The 24,028-nt window shown below is 41.5% G+C and overlaps 1 protein-coding gene across 5 annotated transcripts in view; it reads right to left on the bottom strand.

Moving 5' to 3' along the window:
- Positions 1 to 232: 232 nt before the first annotated feature.
- The window catches only part of Mapk10 (mitogen-activated protein kinase 10), a 273,729-nt gene continuing 249,933 nt past the window's right edge, over positions 233 to 24,028 (bottom strand). For 2 of the 5 annotated variants that reach the window (XM_055594495.1, XM_055594494.1), the window contains 3 exons: positions 16,862 to 16,925; positions 14,956 to 15,033; positions 233 to 1,220 (listed from right to left, as the gene is read on the bottom strand). In XM_055594495.1, the coding sequence (XP_055450470.1) occupies positions 1,078 to 1,220; positions 14,956 to 15,033; positions 16,862 to 16,925 (285 nt within the window). In that variant the 3' untranslated portion in view covers positions 233 to 1,077. Of the gene's footprint in view, positions 1,226 to 14,955; positions 15,034 to 16,861; positions 16,926 to 24,028 lie in introns of all 5 variants that reach the window. The other 3 variants (XM_055594496.1, XM_055594497.1, XM_055594498.1) reach the window with 2 other exon arrangements.

Below are 24,028 nucleotides of genomic sequence, written 5' to 3'. Positions count from 1 at the left end.
CCCCTTTCTCCAGCATCTTTCTCTTCCAACACATACTTTTAAAGAGACTAATGGTATCTGATCTTTAGAACATGGATGCCGGTGTCTCCCAGAACCTGGGCAGTGATTTCCTTTCGTTCACAGTGTGTTCTGTGGCAATGTGCTCTAGCCCCTGCTACCTACCAATTGCTACCTACCTGGACTCTGACTCACACATTGCTCCCAAAGGCCAGCCTACTTAGTGCCTGAAAGCTATCCCCCCACACACACACCCACACTGAACGTAAGCATCACATATGTTCTTTCTACAAATTGGTATACAGGTGCCATTTAATCAGTTCAAATTTGGAAGCTACATCTTCAAGGGTCTGAGCGTTCACTCCCCATAGTCCCCCTTTACATATTTTTTTTTCTTATCAGACATACAGCTTAATCAATTAACAAACTAAACAGCTTATATACTGGCAATATATTACAGATGGATTTATGTCAAAGTAATAGATCACATGACGTGGGCCACGTAGTACCCCAGTGCATGGTGTGTTGGTAGAGCCCTGAGGACACTGACAGGAGCTTCTCTAAGTGCTGTGTGAATACAGACACATGCGGATCTGTAGCTACATCCATCTGACTAGGCCAAGAGGAGCAGGCAGATGCGCGATAGAGGCACACACATGCTGGGCGGGGCTACTGCACACCTCGCCATGCCATTTGAAGAGCAGTCACGGGTTTCCGGTTTCTGCAGCCACTTGAGTTACACTTCAGGGAAGGGCTTCTCTAACTGTGTCTGGTTTGTCTCGTGTAGTAAGCGCTGTTGGAAGGAGACCAAAGCGAGAGCAACTAGAAGTTAGGTATACATTTCAGCTCAGCTGTGATACAGAACTTTGGAGAAGCACGCAGAAGATTTATCTTAGATTTAGGTTGGATCCCTCTCTTGCTAGTTTCTTGACGTTGCATGAGTGCGTTTGTGCATTGTGAGAGTGTCTCTGTGTGTGTGCGTGTGTGCGCTTGTGTGTGCGTGTGAGTGTGCGTGTGCGTGTGTGCTGTTCTATCGCGTCATCTCCTGAAGAACGCCGGGTTTCGAAGGCAGGCGGCTAGTCACCTGCAACAACCCAGCGGCCCTGCCGAGGCTTCCAGGCTGCTGTCAGTGTCGGAGGCGAGGGTCTGGTCCGTGGACATGGAGGAGATGTCGTTGACAGACGAGGATGGAGGGAGGCTCTCACTGCTGTTCACTGCTGCACCTGTGCTAAGAAAATGAAGACCGACATGACTAAATCTGAAACCATACCCATGTAAATGCTGTTCAGAGTCCTGGGAGGGGCAGGACCAAGAAAAAAATGGCTACACTATCTGTTTTGCAAACCTGCACAGAACTGATATGGGAACCTGAGTTTGATGGTGAAAATCAAGAAGAAACAATTCCGAATCCCTATCACATGTCACATGTGTTCACATTTACTCAGTGGTTACCGGTTTCACTCCGTATTTGAAATCACTAATCACACTGCCCCATCCTTAAGTCCTGTAGTGGTGTAATGTGCCTGAGCTTGGGTGAAGCCAAGGCATTTGCATCCTTAGGCCCCCGGAGGCTGTCCTCAGAGAACCACTGGCTTGTAGAGATGAGAGATGAATAAAACCCTTTAATGTATCAGCCTGATCCTGATGTTTTCAATGAAGGAAGAAAAGCAAACACATGTGATGGTCTTAGCCCAAAAACGGGCTAAGGCAAAGCTCAGTGGTCTGAATTTTTTTATGACTATAGCTCTAGGAAAATAGAAGTATATAAATTACAGAGTATTACATAATCATTAAATATAATACAAAAATGCAAATCCATGTAGAAAAAGCCAAGACTTCTGGGGAAAGTTAATGGCAAGAAAAAGGACAGATAAGCCAGAGTGTGCCCTTAGAACTTGGGCTTCTTTCCAACGGCCTCTCTTGCTTGGGATCTGCAAATACTGGGTTAAAAAGTTGAAAGTGTCTCTCATTCTGCTACAAGACTCTGAAACTCTGAGAAGGTACTCTCAGAACACCCCGCTGTGCCTCGATAGCTTCTAGAACAGTGAAGGAAATATGAGCTAAAGGCACCAGAAACCAAAGCTTCAGCCTCCTGGAGACAGCAAATTTCCTGTTACTCCATTTCCATTTCTATATTCTTTGTGCCTAAGTGATTGTTAACAAAGTGTATGCTTTGTAGAAGAGGTTACTATTTAAAATACCTATAGCTTAATCAGGGACAAAGAATTCATACTAAAATTGTGTCATTGGAGAAGCAATAGTATGAAAATGTATTGGTGAAGAATTATAAATGAAATAAGAAACGACTGAATTATCACACAGACTCAATATTAAGTCAGAAAACAAAACACAGCCAAGGAAACAGAAGCCTTCAAACAGTGTCTGCTACAATAACAGATATTTTATGGGGGGAATAGAATAAAAATATAAAAGCAAATAGAGGGGAATTTCAAACATTTAAGACAGATTCGTACATTTGCAGAAAGTCACAGTTTTATTTTATTACAAAATAATTATATAAACAATTGGAAATACATTTAAAAAAAAGAAAACGAAAACCAGTGTACACTGATGCCCAAGTTAATTGCAGGAATGATTAAGTTTTGTTGTATTCCTAGTGTTCTTTTAGTAAATCTCCCTGTCTGTGATCATCTCTTATGTATTCTTTTGTACCTTGATAGTCTCACTTATCGAAACTCTGAGGTACTTTTCATGATTTTTAAATTTAAAAAAAAAAAATTCTGACACCTCCTAATCTTAAAAGTAAATAATTACTGTCTTTGTCAGAGTGGTACATAATGTAAATTTATTTGGCTTCAGTTTATTCTAACGTTCATTAATTACACCCTCATAGAAAAGAGGAAGGCCAGCTCCTCATACTGCTAGCAGGCAGCATTGAACTCCACAATGGAGCTGTGTTTACACTCTGAACTCGAATTTCATTAGACCAACATCTTTCACATCCTTCAAAAGAGCTGATCTGTAATAACCCAATCTAACTTGATGCTCTTCTCAGTGTCAGCTTCACAGCAGGGGAGAAAACAGCACACGGTGCTCTGATAAAGGCTGCATCCATTCCAGATATACAGAATGAGACTGCTTTGTCATGCTGCCCAGTTGTATCTGGGAGTATGCAATTTTATGGCTCTCTAATAAGGGACCACAGTTTATATTTAGATTTTACTGTAGAGTTGGAAAATGTCTACGTCCTCCCACAACCATTTTATGAAGCCGTAACTCATGTATCAGATAAGTTATAGATTTGATTTGTACAATTCCGTGTTTTTAAGCACGTTCTGAGTTGTACAGCATAACCATATTTAATTGTGTATCATTTTCACCACCCCAGAGGGAGTCTTAGGCTCAGTGTCTCAAACACCTATTGTGTGTGTGTATGTGTAGGTGTTTGTGTGTGTGTGTGTGGGGGGTGTTTGTTTGAGTGAGCTAATGTGTCTGATGAGAGACCAAAAGATAAATTAGCAGCTATTATTAAGACCTAAAGTATGTGGGTGGAGAAGTCCAGTAATGCCCTGAGGGGAAGGACTGCCTTACTGCATTCTTTCCCCACCCACTAGAGATAACAGTTGCTAGGAAACTGGCACATCCCCCTAGGGAGGGACACCAGGTCATTATGGTCTGGGGACATTCCTATAGCCAATCAATTCAAAATGTAGCATTTTGACCAATAGATGCTTGCCAGGCAGGAATTGCCCCTGCCTTGGGCATGCTGGGAGGGACCAGAATCTTTAAATCACCCAACTAACCTGGGCACAGCGTGCTCAGCTCCCACCGCTTCGGCGGTGGGTGTTGTGAGCCCAAGCTGCAGCTTGTAATTTACAATAAAAAGACCCTCATGTGTTTTGCAACAGAGTCGATTCCCGCAGATCTTTTGGGGGCTCGCGAACTGGGTGTAACATCTGAATGTATATAGATGTATGTACATAGATGTGTATGTGTACATGTGCAGTCCATAGAACTACTTGGAGTGTCGGGCCTCAGGCACTGTCCACCCTCTGTGTTTTCAGGCGGGGTCTCTCACTGGCATGGAGTTCATGCAGTAGGCCTGACTGGTTGACCAGCAGGCCCTATAGATTTTCCTTTCTCTACCTCTCCAGTACTGAGTTTACAAGCGCGCATATCCAGTGTTCAGATTTCCTCCCAGAGTGTAGGAGATGGAATTGAGTTCTTCAGCTTTGCACGGGCAAACACTTTGCAGATGGAACTATCTCTGCAGCCCTCTAGCAGCTTTTGCCTCCATGACTTTGTGAATTCATATACATGGAAACATGCGATGTGAATGTCATTGGCCTCTGTCACATGTTATGACATTAAAAGCAAAACATGTCTTGAAAGAGGAAACTTGAATAGCATGTCAGCATTCCATTCCTCTACAGTTGAGTAACAGCCATTGAACTACATACATCAAATTTGGTTTGCTTATTTCCTGGTTGGTGAGCATTTGCTAAATACTGAACTATCTCCATTTTGAGGGTGTCATGAATAATGCTACCACGGTGCTGTCACGAGCATTCACATAGAAGCTTTATACGAAAATGATTTCATATCCCTTGGGGACCAAGCAGTTCTCTGCTAGTTCTACTTAATTGATCCTACTTGAAGATGTGTTTCTGAAAGTGAGCATGTCAGTTTACAGTCCTGCAGGCAGCTTCAGAGAATTACAGTTTCCTCACACCTCCATTAACATTTATCAGCTTCTGTGATTATAGACGCCGAATATGTATAAACTGTGGGTGATCTGCATTGCCCAGTGGCTAATCATCTTAAGTACCTTTCCATGGGCTTGGTGGTCATTTGTGTATGCTCACTGGAGAAAAATATGTTTGTATGTTTTGGTCAATTAAAAAATACTTTATGTCTTATTATTATTGAGCCATAATAGCACACCACCAGTGGGAAACAAGTCCTTCTCAGGTATGTAATTTGCAAATGGCGTTCTCTTACTATGGATTACCATTTTTTTCTGGAAATTTTCTGTATACAAACAGATGTTAGATTTACTCTTCTTGTTCTTGGGTGGTAGTTCTATTAAAAAAAAAAAAACATTTTCTAACTTAAGACCATGACGATTTACTTCCATAATTTCATTTTAGGCTTTTACATGTAGTTCTCACTCTTGGTTTCTGACTCACTTTGGGCTCATTTCTGCTCATGCACTGAGGCAGAGGTCTGTCTTCAGGCTTTTGCAGGGGGGCAGGCTATCTCCTTATTTCAGCACCATTTATTGAAAAAGCTATTTTTCCTATAAGATTGTTGTGGTTCCCTTGTGAAATATGAATTGATCGTCTTTTATCATAGAGTACTACTCTACTCTACTCTCTGTCTTATTGATCTGTAGTTGGGTCGTCACGGAAATAAGCCGGAAAGGCCCTAGGAATTGGGATATGTTTCCATAAATTGCAGCTTCCTACAGGACATGATGGTGGTGAGACAATCAAGTATAAAGAGTAGCTAAGCAAGCAGGGACTCCATTTGGCTTGGGCTAAATCTACAACCTTCTCTGAACAATATATCCAGCAACCTGTAAGCCACCTCTTACCCCCTAAATGATGAAACAGGAGACAGAAATTGCCAAGTAGTTTAGGGTAAAGGACTCCAAAAGTGAACAGATTTTTCCTATTGGCTAACAGACATAAATGTGTTTGCCTGAGGCCAGAGATGCCAGAGATGTTTGAGGCAAATCCAAATCGTCTTCGATTCTGCCCTGGTCAAATGCCAAGAGTGAGGCCTGGTTTCACCTTGCTTCTCTTTCTGGGAGTCCTAACTGAACCTGAGAGGCACAGAGGTACCTTCTGAGCAGGGACTATGCTATCCAGCCTCCTCCTCCTCCATGTCTCCATCCAGTAAAGGTTTGGACTTAATACAGTATCCTTGCTGCTTTGAAACCCATGTGAGTCTTAAGCCCATTCTTGACTAAAATGCCAAGAACCTGGAAACACCTGCATCAGATCCCAACCATGGCTCACTGGCCACACCCTAATCACCAGTAACAATGGAGTGTCCTGATCCCAAAGCCTTCAACCCTGGCTCCAGGAAGAAGACTGATCTTCCAGTTTAGGTAACTGGGGCTCAGAGCTAAACCCTCCTGTAGGACTTTCCTTGCCTTTGTCTAATATTTTCTATGAGTTGTAATACTGCTGTATGACAGGCAGAGACAAGCTGAGAATTTCTTCTCAGCTTTGGCCAAAAATTAAAATAAACTCATATATATTACATAAAGCATTTATATGATGTATAAATCATACACACACACATATTACATATATAGACCTTGCATGCATTGTAGTGAAGGTGTTTTTTAGAGCCATTTCAGTGCCTTGTGGCTGCGGGGCTCGGTAGCAGGAGTGGAGCCTTGATGGTTCATCGTCACTGTCAGCTTGCCTGGATCTGGATTCCTCCAGGAGACCCAGCTCTGGGCCTGTCTATAAGGGTGTTTCCCACACCATGCCTTCCCTGCTGGGATGGACAGTGTCCCTTTAAACTATGATCCACAACAACCCTTCCTCATCAAATGTGCCTTTGCCCAGTGTTTTGCTGCAGCAATGAGAAAGATAGCCAATATTCTGTCTTTAGCGGTGTGGCTATCTTGTAGTGTTCAAATCAGAAAAAAAAAAAAAAATAAGTGAATTTACCAGCTGTATTCTTTCCAGATTATTTAGGCTATTTCTTATATTTTCATTTGAATTTTAAGATGACCCTTTAAATTTATGCAGAAAGGGACAGCACTGATTTTTAACTGACTGTCCACTAAGCCAGCCTGGGGGACACCGACACCTTACCAACCCCAAAACAATGGAGGATAACGAGAGCCTTTCGTTCATGTAGGCCTCCTTTAACATTTTCTTTCCATTAATTGTTTTCAGAGTGCCAAGTTTGTACTTCATTTATCGAAGTTACTGCTAGAGGCTTTTTCTTTGTGGTGATAGTTTCAATGGATTTGTTCTCTGTTCATGGCTAGTGTATAGAAAGGCATCTAATTTCTTTTAATAAAATGTCTCAATTCTAGTGAGTTAAGCAGTAATATGATGATGTGCGCTGACCGCTGGTACCCTGGTGCAGGATCTTAGTAGCTCCTAAAAGGCAATTATTAGCATCCTCTTGTGACTGCCTGTATTTGTATCACCTCCTATCACCTTGGTTTCTTGAAATGTGTCACAGTGAGACTTTGTATCCAGTAGTTATAAATGTTACTAATCAGCCTTCTTAGAGAGGAATGCCAAGCACTAACAAGCCCTTTTAGATAGATGGGTTTGCTTTTGTGTGCTGTCCTCTTTTGAGCCACAATCAATGTGTCCTTAGTGGACAGCAGACATGCTGGCTTTGAGATGAGCCTTTCTATTTAGTTTACAGGTAGGCAATAAATGGACCTTGCAAAGCATAAACTCAAACTCAGATAAAATGAGTAAGAACAAGGAGTTTGGCTTCAGGGTGCTATATTGCCCAAAAGTTAAGGGAACTCTCGTAAACAGAATTGCACTATATCATATCTGTTTACACCCTCCATCTGTCTGGGACATCCTAGCACATAGTAAACACCCCTTCCTTCTGAAATACTCAGGAGGACTCAGTAGAAAGACACATTTTTTTTTAATTCCCATCAATACTGCAGCATAATTTTTCAATAAAATGATGCTTAAATGAATGAAAATATTGACAGTGTTACAAATGAGGGTTATTAGCTACTCACAATCTTAATTTGAAAAACTAGATTTCATGGAATGAAATTATGGAAATTTCTCTGCTAGAAGTTATCTAGCCCAAATTATTCATTGGTGAGTGCTTTTAAAATGAGAATTATTTTTTTTGCTACCACCTTCCCAATTCCAAATAAAATACAAAGATCTAGGAGAAAGAAAAAAAAAAAAAACAGAAGGAAATAATTATTGAGGGACAGTTTCTCCAGTAGCTATAAGATCCTGAGCTTCAGATTATTTGAGCTTGAATCTTTTTTTTAATAGATTAGTCTTAGTAGTCTGGATCACTGGCTAGTGTGGAGGGTTACAGATGTGCTCTTAGGACCCAGAAGGCTGTACATGCCTGAGAAGCAAGGACTAAACATCAGGAACACCTGGGGAGCTCTTCCTTCACCTGGAGACTGAAAAACTGCCTGTTCCTACAAAGCTCTTCTCTCTGCTTCACTTCTCAGGAGGAACAGGGATCCTGGCACACACAACCTACTGTGTATTTTCTAGCTCTAACATCTGCTTTCAGAGAAAAACTGATTCCTACTCCTACTTTCCCTTGGCAGACATTACAAATCAATTCAGAAAGCAAATGGTGTTGCTCTGAAAACAGGTAAGTCTTCAGGTAAAATCAGACAACAGAAGGGAGTACAATTATTTAGGGATGTATCTGAAGTTTAGATGCATTTTTAATGCTATAAAATGATTCCATCAATAAATTCCAGAACTATAGATTATTCTGTGAATACACACTTAGCTTCCTGTCTGCATTTTAAAATCATTACCATACTATGATAGGTTTTTTTTGTATTGGAACCACTTTTTTCCTAAAGAATTATATTAGCTTAGTCCTTATACAAGATTCCTAGTGTTTTGATAAATTAATAGCAAGAGAAGCTCTATGATAACAGTATTTCATCCTGGCTTCTTATAAACAAAATTGTATGTAAACGTTCATGATAAAAGAGAATTACGATGAAAGTGTCAAAGAGGAGACTTTTGCAAAACATTTTAGTCACTGCGTTTTTCTTAACACTGTAGTTTACCGCACACACAAACATGTACATGTCTGCAGATGCATGTGGACATTTGCACATGCATGTGGACATGCATGCAGTGGCACACTGGTAAAAAAGTCAAGAGTTTGCTCTCCAGGGGGAATCTGTGATTTATGGGTTCTGCTGGCTCCCGTGTTGTAATTCCTCCCTGGTTAGTTTGAAACTGCCAATCCGAAATCAATACGTTCTCGTTAGAGAAAGAGCTATGCACAGTTGTTCACATAAGCTAGCAAAAGCAGCTCCAGCTGCCGCCTAGCCTCTGCGTGACACACAGAGATCCATCATACATGAACGTGTCATGTAGTGATACAAGGCATACAGCATCCCAGATATTTTCACTTTAAAATCAACCAGTAAAAAGTCTAACCTACTGTGGTTTGAGCCACAGATTGGTTAAGCTTGCCAACTCTGGTTTAGGAAGAATGTAGAATCAGGCACTTTTTGATTGCTACAGAGAGTTGGAATGGTTAAAAAGGATCCTAACTTTTTCACCAGGTTAACTTAACTGGTGTTCTTTAAAAATAAACATTCACCCAGTAAAACAACCAGGCCCACAAAAAGGTTTATGGATGTACATTTTCCAAAGAGAATGAACCAAACTATCACCTTTAAGAGCACCAAGCCCTTATCTGGAAAAAAAAAAAAAAAAAAGCCTTAGCAACAGCATACATTAGTGACTTGACTCACTTATGTTCATGGAGACTAACAGGGCAGATAAATATTTATAATTGTGCTGTAAGAACACACTGAAATTGCATGTGTATTAACACTACAATCCTGTCTTGAGTCCTGTCATTGAAATAGCTTCAAAATATATGTGGAGAGAAAGGCTAAATGCCAATTTTCCAGATAATAAATATTTACTGAGAGAGAGAACACTTAGGCTCTGCATGGTACACAAAGATGAATGCATACAATTGTCTCAATGAGCCTGTAATAAATAATAGATAATAAGGAAAGTGTATGTTTGCAACATGAGCTGGTAGGAAATGCATAGGGAAAGCTCTTATTTGGGGGAAATCATGAATACTCCTTTGGACAAGATGGCGTGAAAAGGAAATAGCCTGACATGAAGATGACAAACGACTAAGATGAGTTTTGCAAACCAGAGTCCCCCAGCCGGGGATATGAGGGTGTTCTCTACTGAATATCATTACTTTAGCCTCTTTATGACTGTGGGCAAACATGGCGGCTGTGGAAACTCGTGTCATCCTTTCTACCTCAGCAAGGAACACCTTGGGCCTGTTAGAGTCTGTGAGTTCTTTCCTAAGCTGCAGACAGAGCATGGGTCTAAGGAACAGCTTCTGCGGATTTGCATCGATCCAGATCCTACAGTGACTGAGGTGAGAGGGGAGGATGGATGGAGGTTCTGTCCATGCCCTTTACCTCTTCACCTTGAGCACTGAAGATGGTTATTTATCCTTCCTGCTAAGCTGGCTGGCTTCAGAATGACCTGGATACTGAGGCCCTCCTCTTGGTGTTGGCTGTAAGGGTGGTTTGTTTTTGTTTGCTCACTTTTGAGGACTGTTTGCATAAAGAAGGTATGGAGAATGTAAGTAACTCCATCCCATAGACTGGGACCCAGAAAGAAATAAAAGGGAAGGCACAGCAGAGCAGAGGGCACTGGCACCACTTCTCTGTACCCAGCTTTTCTGACGAGAGTCATCCTGGGCTGAGCTCTCTGAAATGGTGAGTTAACAAGCGCCCCTCTCCTAATTTATACCTGGCTTTTCAGTGACTGTGACACAGTAACCAACACAGGAAACAGATACTAAGCATGAGCATACAGGCAGCCTTTGGATCCGGTTTGCCAGAGGGTATTTGGAAACGTCTGGAGACACAAGCTGGAGAAGATGTAGAGCATTGTAAACGGGGCTCAAATGTTCACAGACATGAAAAAACAAATACTAGGTTTCTGATGGACAGCATTTTCCCAGGATTTTGACTTGAGGCTATTTGAGTTACAGCCTCATTTTTTTTTTCTGTGTCCTGAAACTATGAATGAAGAATGGATAGTAATTAATTAACTTTGCCTTCCAAAAGCCAAGGTAAATTAGCCTTTATGCTGTGGCACAGATCTTGCTAGATGCTTGTAGCAAGGTTTAAAGTGACAGTCATGAGCAAAGGTGCGGCAGGAGTGTTTTCTCTTGTAGTTCAGCCAGAAAAGAAGTGAGCTGAAATGTGTACCTAGAAGGTTTAGTGATGTTTAAAGGAAGCCAATCACTCTAGACTTGCTTCAGAGTGATGCAGAAAACAGCCAGAACTACCCACCCCAGGATCGGAGAAAATCCCTGTAAATCCACATGGAGACTTTTCCTGTAGAAAGAGTGTCGCAGTGCCCTGTTCACACAGGGCTGGCCAGGGAGGTATCTTTCCAGAAATCAGATGCTCAGTCACTACTGCAGCTATGGTCCACAGAGGCCCAGATGTTATGCCCCAAATGTCACCAGACCTCAGCATCATCCTTATGGTGCTAATATTTTAATCGCGTACAAAGTATGAATTAAGGAGACATGGGTGAGTCATTAATATTTTTAAAGAAAGGCCTAGAAGGTCTGCTGATATATAGTACAAACTCTCTGAGTTAATACATGATGCTGTGAAGGTGAAGCCTAGGCTAAAATGGAGATTCTGGGATATTGGAGATACCAGAATACAGAACATCTGCAAAGGAGAAAATGGAATAAAGAATACAGCCAGTCTAAGAGAGAGGACATGTGGGTTGTATACACAAGGCCTTATGGGTAGGGTTGCCTGATAGAGGGCTCATTCTGATACGACATATGCTAGAGGCTAGACAAGGAACTATGGAACTCCATGTTTGCTCTGCTGCGTTTCAGCTTTGCTTTGGTTACATTTTTGCTTTTTTGTATCCCTAATCTTCCCCTTTGCAATGGTGATATTTCCTTCCTGCTATTTTATGTTGAAAGTACGTAATTTTCTTTTTGATTTTTTTCACAGGCTCAGAACTTAGAGATTACCTTAAATTCATAGTGATCTGGACTCATTTTAAAATAATGATGGAACCATTATGATTTGGGGAAGATTTGCAAATGAACTGAATGTGTTTTGCATTGTGAGGTGGGCATGAGCTTTTTTTTGGGTGCAGAGATAGAGTCTCACTATATGAAGTGGTACATTTACTTGTCAAGTGAACAAGGCATGGACTTGCAATAGTTATCTTCATTGTCAGCTTGAGGAGGGTTAGAATAAACTAGGATGTCAAAGCCACACCTCTGGGTATACGTGTGAAGCCATTTCCATGGAGTAAAGACACAGCTGACTGTGGCTGCAGCCATCCTGTTGACCAGAAGAGAATGGAAGATATCCAGGGTGATAGCGCCCCATTTCTCTGCTTCCTGAGCTTCCTCAGTGTGAACAACTGTACTCTGCCACGTTGACCCTACCTTTTTGAACTTACTTCTGTGACACTGGGAGGCACAACAAGCCCTTCCTCTCTTCACTTGTAAGGTATGCTGGTCGCAGTGACAAAAGCTACTAATGTATGCTCTCTAAGGAAAGGGGACCTGGAACTGAATTGGATAGAGCTGGATGTTGCCTGAAGCCTATTAGTGGGAAGAGCAAGCAGTGGTGAACTATGTCTGTCTGGATGGCACAGTGGCTGCGGATGCCAGTTACTTACTCAAAGAGGGGGGGGCACCATGGCAAATTCATTAAGACACCCTACTTTCTTTTCCCTAGAACGATTCGCCACTTGTGAGAATCATGTATTTTAAAAGCAAGGCACCCCATTGAGTTCTCCTCTGAGAGCACCGTTTCCAGCTTCCGCTCTTGCCGCCATGAGGCTGAATGCAGGCTACAGCTGAAGATAAGCAATCACATCGTGTGAAACTCTATATCGAGAACATGAGTCCGAAGAAGGATCACGGTATTAACACACGCAAGGGGACATTTCAGGTAGTGCCATCAGCAAAACCTGTGGAGGAACAAAGGCGAGCTAGGCTCTATGGGTCACGAGCTGAAGGCTTCGCATACCAGCTTTCATCGGAGCCATTTTAGTAGATAGCCACACTACTGTCCCTCCTAACTTGGAGGATTTAACGCTGAAAATGAAGGAGAGAAGAGACTCTAGCTGGGGGGACGGCTTCCTCACCTCTCCATCAACCTGGTGGTCCAGGGGACACTGAGCACCTACATTTTATTGAGTACCATTTGCCTTCGATGAGCTCATGTCATACTTGGTGTCTGTACAAACACTGTGGTGCCAATAGCTAGGAAACAGAGACAACCTAAATGTCCTCCAGCGAAAACGTGGTACATATACACCACAGGGTTCTATTCTACCGCAAAGAAAAATGAAATCATGAACGCTGCATGTGAGCACATAGCCTGGAGCAAGTGAAGAAAGTCGCAGAGCAGGGGAGGGGCTGGAGAGCAGTAGGGAGGGGAATGGTAGGGTACCAGAGATCTGATCGGGGAAATACAAAGAGAGACTCTAATTATGAACAACAGAAGGAGATAAATGAAGAAAAATGAAATGGGGTAAAACAACAGTAAGGATGTTAGAAAAATGTCATAAAAATCCTACTATTAAATATCTATCCCCAAGCCCCTAGTACACACAAGTCTGTCTATAAATATACATATATAACTTAAATGAAGATGTTCTCATCTGGGTTAATAATGTTCCCTCCAAGAGCCTAAGACCACCAGACAAAAACCACAACATCAAGTATGAGAAGACTGTTTTTGACTTTCTGGTCAGGGTTGTCCAAAAGAGTCCCAAACATTTCAGGCTGTTGCTATTGCCCTTGGCTGCCTACCAGAGATGGATGGTAGGTCCCTATTTCTGAAGACACTTTACAGCTCAGACATATGCCCAGAACCCCTGAGCTAGAACTAACCTGAATGCCACATCGAGGACTAGTTTTCATGGTTTCATGAGAGCCCCCAAAGAAGGGAAACAGAAGCAACCAATAGTCCTACCCAGTTATAATGTAGATGAACCATAACAGTGACCATCACAACAACATAACACTAAGGGTGAAGTACTAGTATGCATGCTTTGTGAGTAAACAATGCCTCTCTAATTGGACGTAAGACCCAACCCACAAGAAAGAAATCATGCCTAGTACTGGAAACCTAGCCACCTACCCAGGGCTGAAGCCATGGAACTTGGAAACTTCCACTAAGCCAGCATAATCCCTAACTGTACTCTAAATATGTGTCACTACACCACAGATAAGTACAGCCCTCACTCCCTTCAAGGGTACTTCTCTTTGCAAGAGACAAAAACCACTACAGAAAATCCCAACCAATCAAAATGGGGAGTTGAGGAGCCCAGTCCCAATTGATACATCTACAAAACAGTGGCTACGCCTAAGGCTCAGGGAACAATGCAGAAGATGGGGGTGGAAAGACTGTAAGAGTAGGAGGATCAGGAAGTTTGCTGTGTCTCCTAGTAACGTCAGAAGTTGCATCCATAATGTCTCACCAACATGGCTTCCTAAACATGAGCTGAATAAAGACAGCAAGAGACGTGCCAAAGTGGAAAGCCCCAGAGGCCTAAACCCTACACAAAGGGTTTATCACCACTGGCAACTAAGGAATGTTGAGTGGGAGAAAGACAAATAGTCTTCCCCAGGGAAGAGCATACCGATTGGTTATCCAACCCCAAATGGCCAGCCCTGAACACATGCATAAAAGTAACACCGTATAGACTGAGCTGCTTATATGTGGAAATGTAAAAGTGCACATACACACAAGCATGCGCACGCACGCGCGCACACACGCGCGCACACACACACACACACACACACACACACACACACACACACACAAGCATGTATCAACAAATCATGAAAAAAGAGGCCATGGACTTGAAAAGGAACAATGAGAGGTATGTGAAAGGGCTTAGAGGAAGGAAAGAGAAGAGAGAAATATTGTAATTATATTATAATCTCAAAAATAAAAGCACCGTTTAAAAAAAAAAAAGAAAGAAACCAACAACACTGTGCTGGTTTATTAGAATTAGAATGACCAGAATGAATGCAAGGTCTCAAAAGGATAAAAACAAAAAAACAAAACAAAACAAAAACCCCACACCTTGCAATATAAGGAGGTGGTCACGTGATATCTGTTCCCAGGCTTTGGGAGCAATATTGTCTATGACAACACCCCCCAAGGACCACAAAGATATGCAAGTGCTGGCTTCTTGGTTATTCACGGAGAGTGAGTACCTGAAGGAGAGGGCTGTCCTTTTACTACGCCGTTTTTCGTCTTTTCTTCTGAGTTCATTACTTCCTTGTAGATAAGTTCTGTGAGAAATAATTGCCCATGTTGTCAAAACAGAAAAGCAAAGATTTCTTTAATCTACAAACAGATGCACTAGCCAACGACATAACCATCTTTGCGATACGGAGCAGATTATTAAGTCACTGAGGGTTTTTAATCATCAACCTCTATATTTTCTTGCTCCCAGCTCAAAGCTTGGCAGCTCAGGTCCTCCACACAGTAGTTAAGCACACAAATATCTAAAAATAAATATGTAACTGTTTCCTGAATTGATTGTGACAGACTCCTGGATATACTGTCATGCTGTCAATTAAGGATTTAAACAACCTTGCTTGCTGGTTCATTTGTTTGTTGGTTGGTTGGTTTCTGCAGTATTGGGGTTCATACCCAGGGTCTCCTGTGTGGTAGGAAATTACCTCCTCACTGGCCTGTGACTGCAGCGGATGGCTTTGCTTTTGGATGCTCTCATTTCCTTTTATACTCACTTCCTGCATGCAAATTCTCTGAACTTTAAATTATAACCAATTCTTACACCTTCTGCCTCTAAGACCATCTTTCTTTCAGACTTGTTAACTCAAGCAGAGCAGAAACAAAAAAGAATCGTTTTGTTCATTCCCAGACTGGCAGCCATTTTTTTTTTCTCGTTGCCATAGATTAGCCTGGAGATCGCTAGTTCTTTTACGCTGCCAGATTTAGCTAAAAGTCATTCAGTCCTATTCATCCTTTATATATGACCATCCTTTCCAGACTCTTCCTCCTCCAGGGCAGAGGATGTCCTGCTCTTACTGGCTACACCTTCTCACCTGCCAGTTCACAAGCCCCCATAATGCCTTTCAGCCTTCACTTAGGTCTCAGCAAACCCCTGTGCACTCGCCATCTGCGGTCATTTTTTTCCCTGGCGCCACATGCATGAGCTTGTTTTCCCATGTTCGCTATCACCGTCCTGTGACCAGTACAATCTCTTTATAGCACCCTTTGCTTATTTCTAACATTTGGTTTCTCCTTGTCTCTTCCATCTGGTATTTTCCTTTTCCCAACTTGTGGGATGATTTCTTTAAAAGTCACTCAAAAATTCCATCCTTTTTCTGTTCCTGCTCATTTTAATTTCATCATGTGACACCATCTGTATTTGGATTCCTTACATTTGTTCTTCTCCGTGGCTAATTATATTAGTTTAACAATTCTTTGTAGGTTTAACTCTTTTTTCTATTTTGTTTGAGCTCGGGTAGAATTTTGAAGCTCCAGTATGAGTCTGGAGAAGTTTTCCTAGAAGCACAAATTGATGTACTCACTGATTTATTTTTACTCAGGGGAAGAATGGGCCTCTTTGGTTCTACTTAAATGCTCACATCTTGTAAGTTTTGTAAATTAATTTATATATTAACTATATTGAATTTTTAAAATGTTAAGTGCGTTTCAAACTTAATTTTAGCTTACATTTTCTTTTAGGAGCTGGGAGGTATGGTCTGAGAACAGCTTCGGAAAGCTGTGTCTCTCCTTCCTCACATGGGCCCAGGGATGAAATGAGATTAGGATTTGGGATTTGAGATTAGGAATCTCTCCACTGATCCATCAGTCTAGCCCTCAAACTTAATTTTAATTTTATATACAAACACGGTAGTTCAATTTTTAAGTATTCAAGTGAAGCTTAACCCCACGGCAAACGCTTTGGCAGTCAATACTGTTCTACAAAGGTGTCCATCAGAAATTCTTTTTATTTTTAAGCAAAAAGTGCCACACAGGAGGAAGTTACACATGCTTTCTTTGTAGGAAGATACCCAATAAGCAGGGTAGTTTCCACACTCTGAATTCCAGCACAGCAAGCTGTACATGTGAGCACAGCGGACTCACCTTTCCATTCTTCAATGGTGTGCTCCCTTTCATCCAGCTGTTTATCATAGATCTGCGGAGGAGGCTGCGGGGGAAATAAAGAAAGCAAACATCTTTTTTGATACTCAATCCAAACACAATTGTGCTCTCAGCGGTCGTGGAGATGCCCTGCCACTCACTGGTTCTGGTGGCGACCACAACCCTGTGTGAGTTTGGGGGAAATTGCCGTAGCTTGACAGTTCAGTATCCCACCAAGCCTTGTGGAAGATTTACTCATCTGCTGCCCGCCAAGAAAATAGCGGAGCTCACGCCCTGCCATCTTCTCGGCACCTTTGTCCTCAGAATCTGTGCAGAGGGACACATGGCTGGGCTGCCCAGCTGTCAGTGGTCTTTGCTCAAGTGGCCTGTACCACATCACAACCTATTCTAAAGGCTCTATGTTGCTCAGTAAAACGTAGTATGAGTTCCCACTGCCAAAAGAGATTTCGATTAAGTTAACCTTTATTTTTCTTGAAACACTATAACATGCCTTAGACATACCCTAGGGCCCTATATTGAAATGGTCTCAGCCATTGCTCTCCAGGCAGATGCAGTTTCTGGTTTACTCAGAAGGGGGTCACCGGGACCCCTTGGAAGGCCCCTGAGTTGCTCTCTCTGGAAAGGAGTCCTCAGGCTTATTTGATACAGTCACCGTTCTGCTTGGATGGAGTTCAGGCCCGACAGGCAGGCTTCCACAAAGCCACGTGCTTCCTAGGCTGGAGGTTCTCATATAAACTGACTTCTTGTCCCTAATAAATGGACTCAGAGAAAGCTCAGAGATTAGTAAGAGGGTTCCAACCCTAAGGGACATGACACAGAAAAAGCAAAGACATTGTGGAAGAGCACATTATCATAAAAGGCGGAGGATGTTAAGCAAGAGGAACCATGAGATGAGGAAGCCTAGAACCCATCCTTGTCCAGGACTCTAAAAGCAATACTCTACTGAGAAACTAAAACCTTATAGAATCAGAGGAACTCACACATTAGAACATGGATTGAAAAAAAGTGCCCTAAAGGAAGGCTTGTATTAAGATGCTTGTGTGCCCCCCCAACACACACACATACTTGTGCAAGATTCATTGGCCCAGGAGCCATAACCGTGGTTCATTCAGACTCCCCGATGGCCTGATGAGAGAACTCTGGTTGCCGAGAGAAAGAGATATTCGTCTTAGCCCTGGAATAGCAGGGAAGCTGCCATCTCACAAAAGCGGCTTGCCAGAAAACCTGAAGACTCCATCCAAGTGTGATGAGGCAAGTTTGCACTAAGACAGAAGTACGGACGGAGCCATTGTTCACCTAGCACCCAGGACTGCGACTGGGGCATGTGGATTCAACAACTTCTGCTTTTCTGTTGTTCAGATACGACCCGCAGGGCAGTGCTACTCAGTGGTCAGCGTCCCAGAACCCCAACGAGCACCCGTGAACACTGAAGTGCCAAGCCAAGGGACTAGAGACTCATGAAGTGAGGAAACGGGTAACACTGGAGCTGTTTAGGAGACTGTTCTTAAAGCAAGCTGAGCGGAGTCTGATTTGAAGAGGTATTTTGCCACCTGGCAGACTGTCAGCTGTGCCTCTCCCTGAGAACATCTGTGCAGATGCCAGCAAGGACACACAGAACCTTGCGGAGCCCCCAGAACTCTGTGCTTTCCTGGCTCCTTCGCCCTTTAACAAAAGAAACGGGCCCAGGATGCTGTGTGACTGGCTGTCCCGCCCACAAGCTTTTTCCATTCAAGTTTCAAAATTGAACATGACCTAAGAGCACATTTCCTGCCGAAGTTCATAAATGCCATTTTCCACAACAAAGCGATTTTGAGGAGGCTTGAGGCTTCTTCGTGCAGATTGTTGCTGGTGCCCAAAGCATGAAGCTCACAGACTCTTAACCGCAAAGATCAAAGAGTAGCAAAGCGCTAAGTCAGGCATTTCTGCTCTCAACAAACCCAAAGGGATGCTTTAGGCACTTCTGTGCTTGTGGTTACCTTTCTGAGTCCTCTGTTAAAAAAAAAAAAAGGCTCGGGTTTTTGTTCTGATTTGAGGTTTTCCTGAAGAGAGTAAGCAAATGTCACCCACAGTCAAGGGAGCATTCACTTAAACACGTCACTAAATGGCAGTATGAGAGTTCTCCTCAAATTATCTAAAGCCACTCATGGATGGCATGGCATGCTCACTCACGCACTGGGGCTCCAGGAGCAGTTGTTAGCCTGTGATATTCCATAGCCTGTGATGCCTTCACGTGAGAAGGAAATGTCTGGGGTTTGGTTAGGGAGCTATTCTCCTTCCCCACCTTAGTAAGTGGGCAGGATTTCCCTTTGTTAGGTAAAAATCCTAAAATGTAAAGAAGTAAGGATCAAGGGTAAGGAAACACCTTCACTGGGAGTTAGTAAATATCACCATTCATTTTTTAACCCATTAACTTTATTTATTCAATAAAAATCTTAGGCTGTGTGATGGCCGGGTGTTAACCGTCAGCTGACAGGATGTGGTGTCACTTGCCATGATGGGCATCTTTGAGCGTCTGTAGAGAAAGAAGGCCCGCCTTAGCTGTGTGTGGGACCACCCACCAGACAGCAGATCCTGGCCTATATCAAGTAAAGAAACCTGAACCTTAGCATGAATCCACTGATCTCTCTTCCTGAGGCTTCGCAGTGTAACAGGCTTTTTCAGGCTCCTTCTACCTTGACCTTCCTCAGTGATGGACGTTGAACTAGAAGTCAGGACCAACGCTTAAGTTGCTTCTGACAGATTGTTCTATCATATCAACAAGACAAAAACCCTAAGACTAATGCTGAGCATGTACCAAAGTATGCCTAAAAAATGAGATTTCAAAATTGAATAATTTGATTGCCAAACTCAATGAGCTCACACCTAGAGAGTTTTCCACTCTTCAGAACTGCTACTGTGTACAGAAAGGTCTCACTAAATATGAGAGAGCATCTAAAATGTTGGAAAATACAGTGAAAGATCTTCAGTAGCAATATTGACATTGTGTATGACTAAAAGAAAAAGAAACAGGTGTGACAGAAAAACATACAGGTGCAGTTAGCTCACTAATACTCTCAATTCTTTCTGAGTGGTTAATAGATGGAGATCATTATCTTTCTAGGATGAAGCACCTTTATTTCCTGAGAAGCCATAATTGTCTAGGCGGCCTAAATAGCCCTTAACCATCCATCCACAGACTCAAGAAACTTCAGGGAAATGTCAAAACTAAACTTAAAGTCACATGACTAATTAGTGATATAATTTTTATCAAAATCCATATGTAAATAATTACCCAGACCACATGGAGTTTATTCTAAAACAAATTATATTTTTAACAGAGCATAGACATATAGCCAATGTGAGGATCAGATTTCCCTCCTTGCGCAAAAGAACACCGCTACATGCTCATGGTCTTTTTAGTTACTAGTAAACTCTCCTACCTTCACTCTGTTAAGTATGATGAATAGAAAGATAAATTGGATGTTGCATATGCTGTGTTGGAGCTCTGAGGTATATATGTGTAAATTAAACATACATAAGTGATTTGCATGCCAATGTTTTCCCATAATCCAGGTTTAAATCATTGCAGCTCTAAGTTTTGCTTCTTCCAGATGACGTGTCAGCATTTTCTTCCAGTGTTTTCAACTTTCTGGAATGCAAAGCTCAGGGATGGAGAGAGGGATGAATCACAGGTTCTGGGCGATGACTTGCTCTTCCAGAGGACTGAAGCTCCGTTCCCAGCACCACGTCAGGCGGCTCACAAATCGCCCAGAGCTCTGTCTCCATGGGATCTACCATCTGCTCTGGCCTCGGCACACAGCAGCAAACACGTGCCATGCAGTCACACGGACACAGATACACACATGAGTGAAAATAAGTCTTCTCTTTTAAAGAATGTAAGATTTGGCTCTTGGAAGAAGTTGTGTAGAAACGTGCAGGTCTCCCCTGCATCCAGGGTTGAGGAGTCCCGCACCAGTTGTCATGCTGTGGTGTGGGTCTGGAGGGAGTCACTTCTCACGGAAGGGAACTCTCTTTAACCGCTAACTTTTCTTTCCCAAGTCGATCACTACAAGCTGAAATTTCCTCTTTCTTTTCACATAATTGTATACCATATATTTAATTAAACCTTCTCTATTGAACTTTATGTGTCAAATCATTCTATCCTTAATCTTCCTGATAATACTGTTTCTGGCAGTTTCATGTAAGTTATAAAAGATACTTTGTTGAGCACCTACTGTCACTTAGAGCCAATCTGCAAATGAAAATGCAGAAATGCAAGGAGAAAAAAAAAATCATTTTTTTTTTCATGATCAGAGACAAAACTATGGGTAAACTTTACAGTTCCTCACAGAAAAATACAAGTGAGTAAATTCTCATGAGTTCCAGAAATATTAAATTGGATAATTGAAACTTACAAAATATTTTAATTAAAGACAAGTTTGGGCCTGTGGCTTTAATTTCTATTCACATATGTAACTATTCTACATTTGGAAGCCATCACACACCAGTCAGCACTTAGATTCCTAAACGCTTTCTGTTGAAGCATCTTGGACATCATACTTCTACACTGACACTCTGACCAGATGAGAAACAGCAATGAGAAGCCTAAGCTGAACAAAGATGTTCCTCAGATCTGTTCTGGGAACTTTGGGCTGACATTTTGTTCTGTGCCAGTCCTGTTCTGACCTATATAACAACCTGGCTCTTGCTGCTTGCCTTCTGCCTCCTGTCCCAATCAGGTTCTCCATGCCTCTCTGTACTGCTGCCTTTCAAAGCACATCAACGGAAGATTTATAGCCCCATGATGTAGCGTATGCATTCTATATTAACACAAGAGCTACCTCAAAGTAAACGAAGTCCTACTAAATCAAAACATGGTTTGCTTTTTCTCTTACTAAGCTTGGTTAGTTTGTTTATTGCCAAGAATGAATGTCTTCTCAAAAGATTTTAACCAAGAAAAGTATTTTAAATGCCAAATCGGATAAATTACCAAATACATTTAAGGAAGTATCCAACTTTAAATGTAAACTATTTATGCAAGATTGACATTTTGAGAAGAGTTGAAATTTGTAATGAACAAAACATTTTTAAAATTTCTTTCCCAGGTCAGAAAATAAATAGACACATTAGTCATAGGCACATTAGACACACATGCTTCCATGTTTTCATCCCCTCCTCTGGCTCACATCACATTTTAGAATATTCTTCCTACAAAACCGATCTGCAAATTTAAGATAAATCACTAATTCTTCAAAAGCACAGACACTAAACATATGGCTACAAAAAAATGTGAAATACAGAAGTTTTAATAACAACAACAACAACAAAACCAATAACCTCTTGTTACCTGATGCCCCCTAAAATGGAAACCTACAAACTGCCTCAGAAAGAATTCAGAATCACTGTTTTAACAGAGCCTAGAAAAACACACACACACACACACACACACACACACACACACACAAACAAATATTTGAATTAAGAAAACAATTAATAATTAAAACTAGAAATTTGACAGAGTTAAAGTATATGAAAAAATTAAATAGAAATTATAATCCTGAGAAAAAACTGAGTAAAAGTTATTATGTGATAGAGGCCATCCATGACAGATTCGATCAAGCAGCAAAATTTGTGAACTCAAAGACAGGTAACTTGAAATTACATAGTCTGAGAAAGAAAAGAAAACAAAAGAAATGAAATTTTACATTATTTCTAGAGCAGTTTCCAAACAGATAATTTTTGTGTCATGTAAGTGAGTTCAAGAAAGAGAGGACACTAGCAATAAAACTGTCCAAATTTCAAGGTCTGAATATCTAGTTACTAAAGGAAAGCTGAAGGTATTTATTTATTTTTAACCCAAACAAGACTGAAAAAAGATATATTGTAATAAGATTATCAAAATTCAAAGACTGATTGATGATCATAAAACTGGCAAGAAAAAAGGAGCGAATAATAAAAAGGGAGTCTCAGTAGAAACCTAACAGTCCAAGATAAGAGTGGGAGAATACACTCAAAGTGCTGAAAGAAAGAAAACAAGTTATATTTAAGAATATTATATGCATATACGTTCACATATATGCATGTGATAACAATGAGATAAGAGGCCATGAATATCAAAGAGAGAAAAGAGGGATATGTAAGAGGTTTGGAGAGAATAATGGGATTACAGAAAAGTTGTAATTATATTATAATCTCAAAAATAAAAACGTTGTAAGAAAGAAAGACCTACCATCAAATGTGCTATACCTGGCAGGCTGTTTTTAGGAAATAAAGGAGAAATGACAGTAGTTTATAGATAAATAGAAGCTATTGGAGTCCATCACTATCCTACATGCTTCATAAGAAGAAAAGTCTTCTCGAAGCTGGAAAAGAATGTGTTAGTCAGTAACTTCTAAGCATATAGAGGTATAAAATGTATTGGTAAGGTCGTTCTCAGGTGAAGACCGCTTGGACACTGTTATCATGTGTATGCCACCTGTGTCTTTAATATAGCATTTAAGGAAGAAGCTTACAGATAAGAATAATTACAGGCAGGCATAAAGGAGGGAACAGTGCATCTTGTAAAGCACAAGGAAATATTGAACTGCCCACTTGCCCTGGGTGGGCAAGGCCAGGAGCTTTATACTTAAAGCTCATTCTCAGGAGACAGTGAATTCAAGGCCAACCTGAGTACTATGTACAAACATGTTTATAAAGTGATAAAGTGAGAATTACAGTATTTATGGAACAAAAGTTGTTATCAGCTCAAAGAAGCCTGCTGTACGAACGAAGCATTTTCTGAAAGCTTCATGTTGGCCACAAAACAAAAATCTGCAGCGGGCATAGAAAGATTAAAGTGTGAAGAAACCAGCATGGGAAGAAACCAATTAACCTGATTTTTAAGTTGGGTAAGCTGGAAGAGTGAACCAGTAACCCCAGCACAGAGGAAATGGACGTAAAATGACTGTGAGTTCTGGGTAGGCCTGGGCTCTCTTATGAGAGACCCATACTCCAAAGAGTTAATTTTAAAAGTTAAAAAATAAAAGGCAGAGTATTTGAAAATACTTCAAGGGATGTTTGAAAACATCCAAGTGGTCCACGAAAAATGTTAATCATCACTGCAGTGGCTGGTCTCCATTGTCTGCTTGAGAGATCTAGAACCAACCGGGAACACTCACGCGGGTGTGCTTA

This window comes from Psammomys obesus, unplaced genomic scaffold, assembly GCF_907164565.1.
Source record: "Psammomys obesus unplaced genomic scaffold, mPsaObe1.curated_primary_1811, whole genome shotgun sequence".
Classification (NCBI taxonomy): domain Eukaryota; kingdom Metazoa; phylum Chordata; class Mammalia; order Rodentia; family Muridae; genus Psammomys; species Psammomys obesus.
This window is presented reverse-complemented; position numbering and strand designations above follow the sequence as displayed.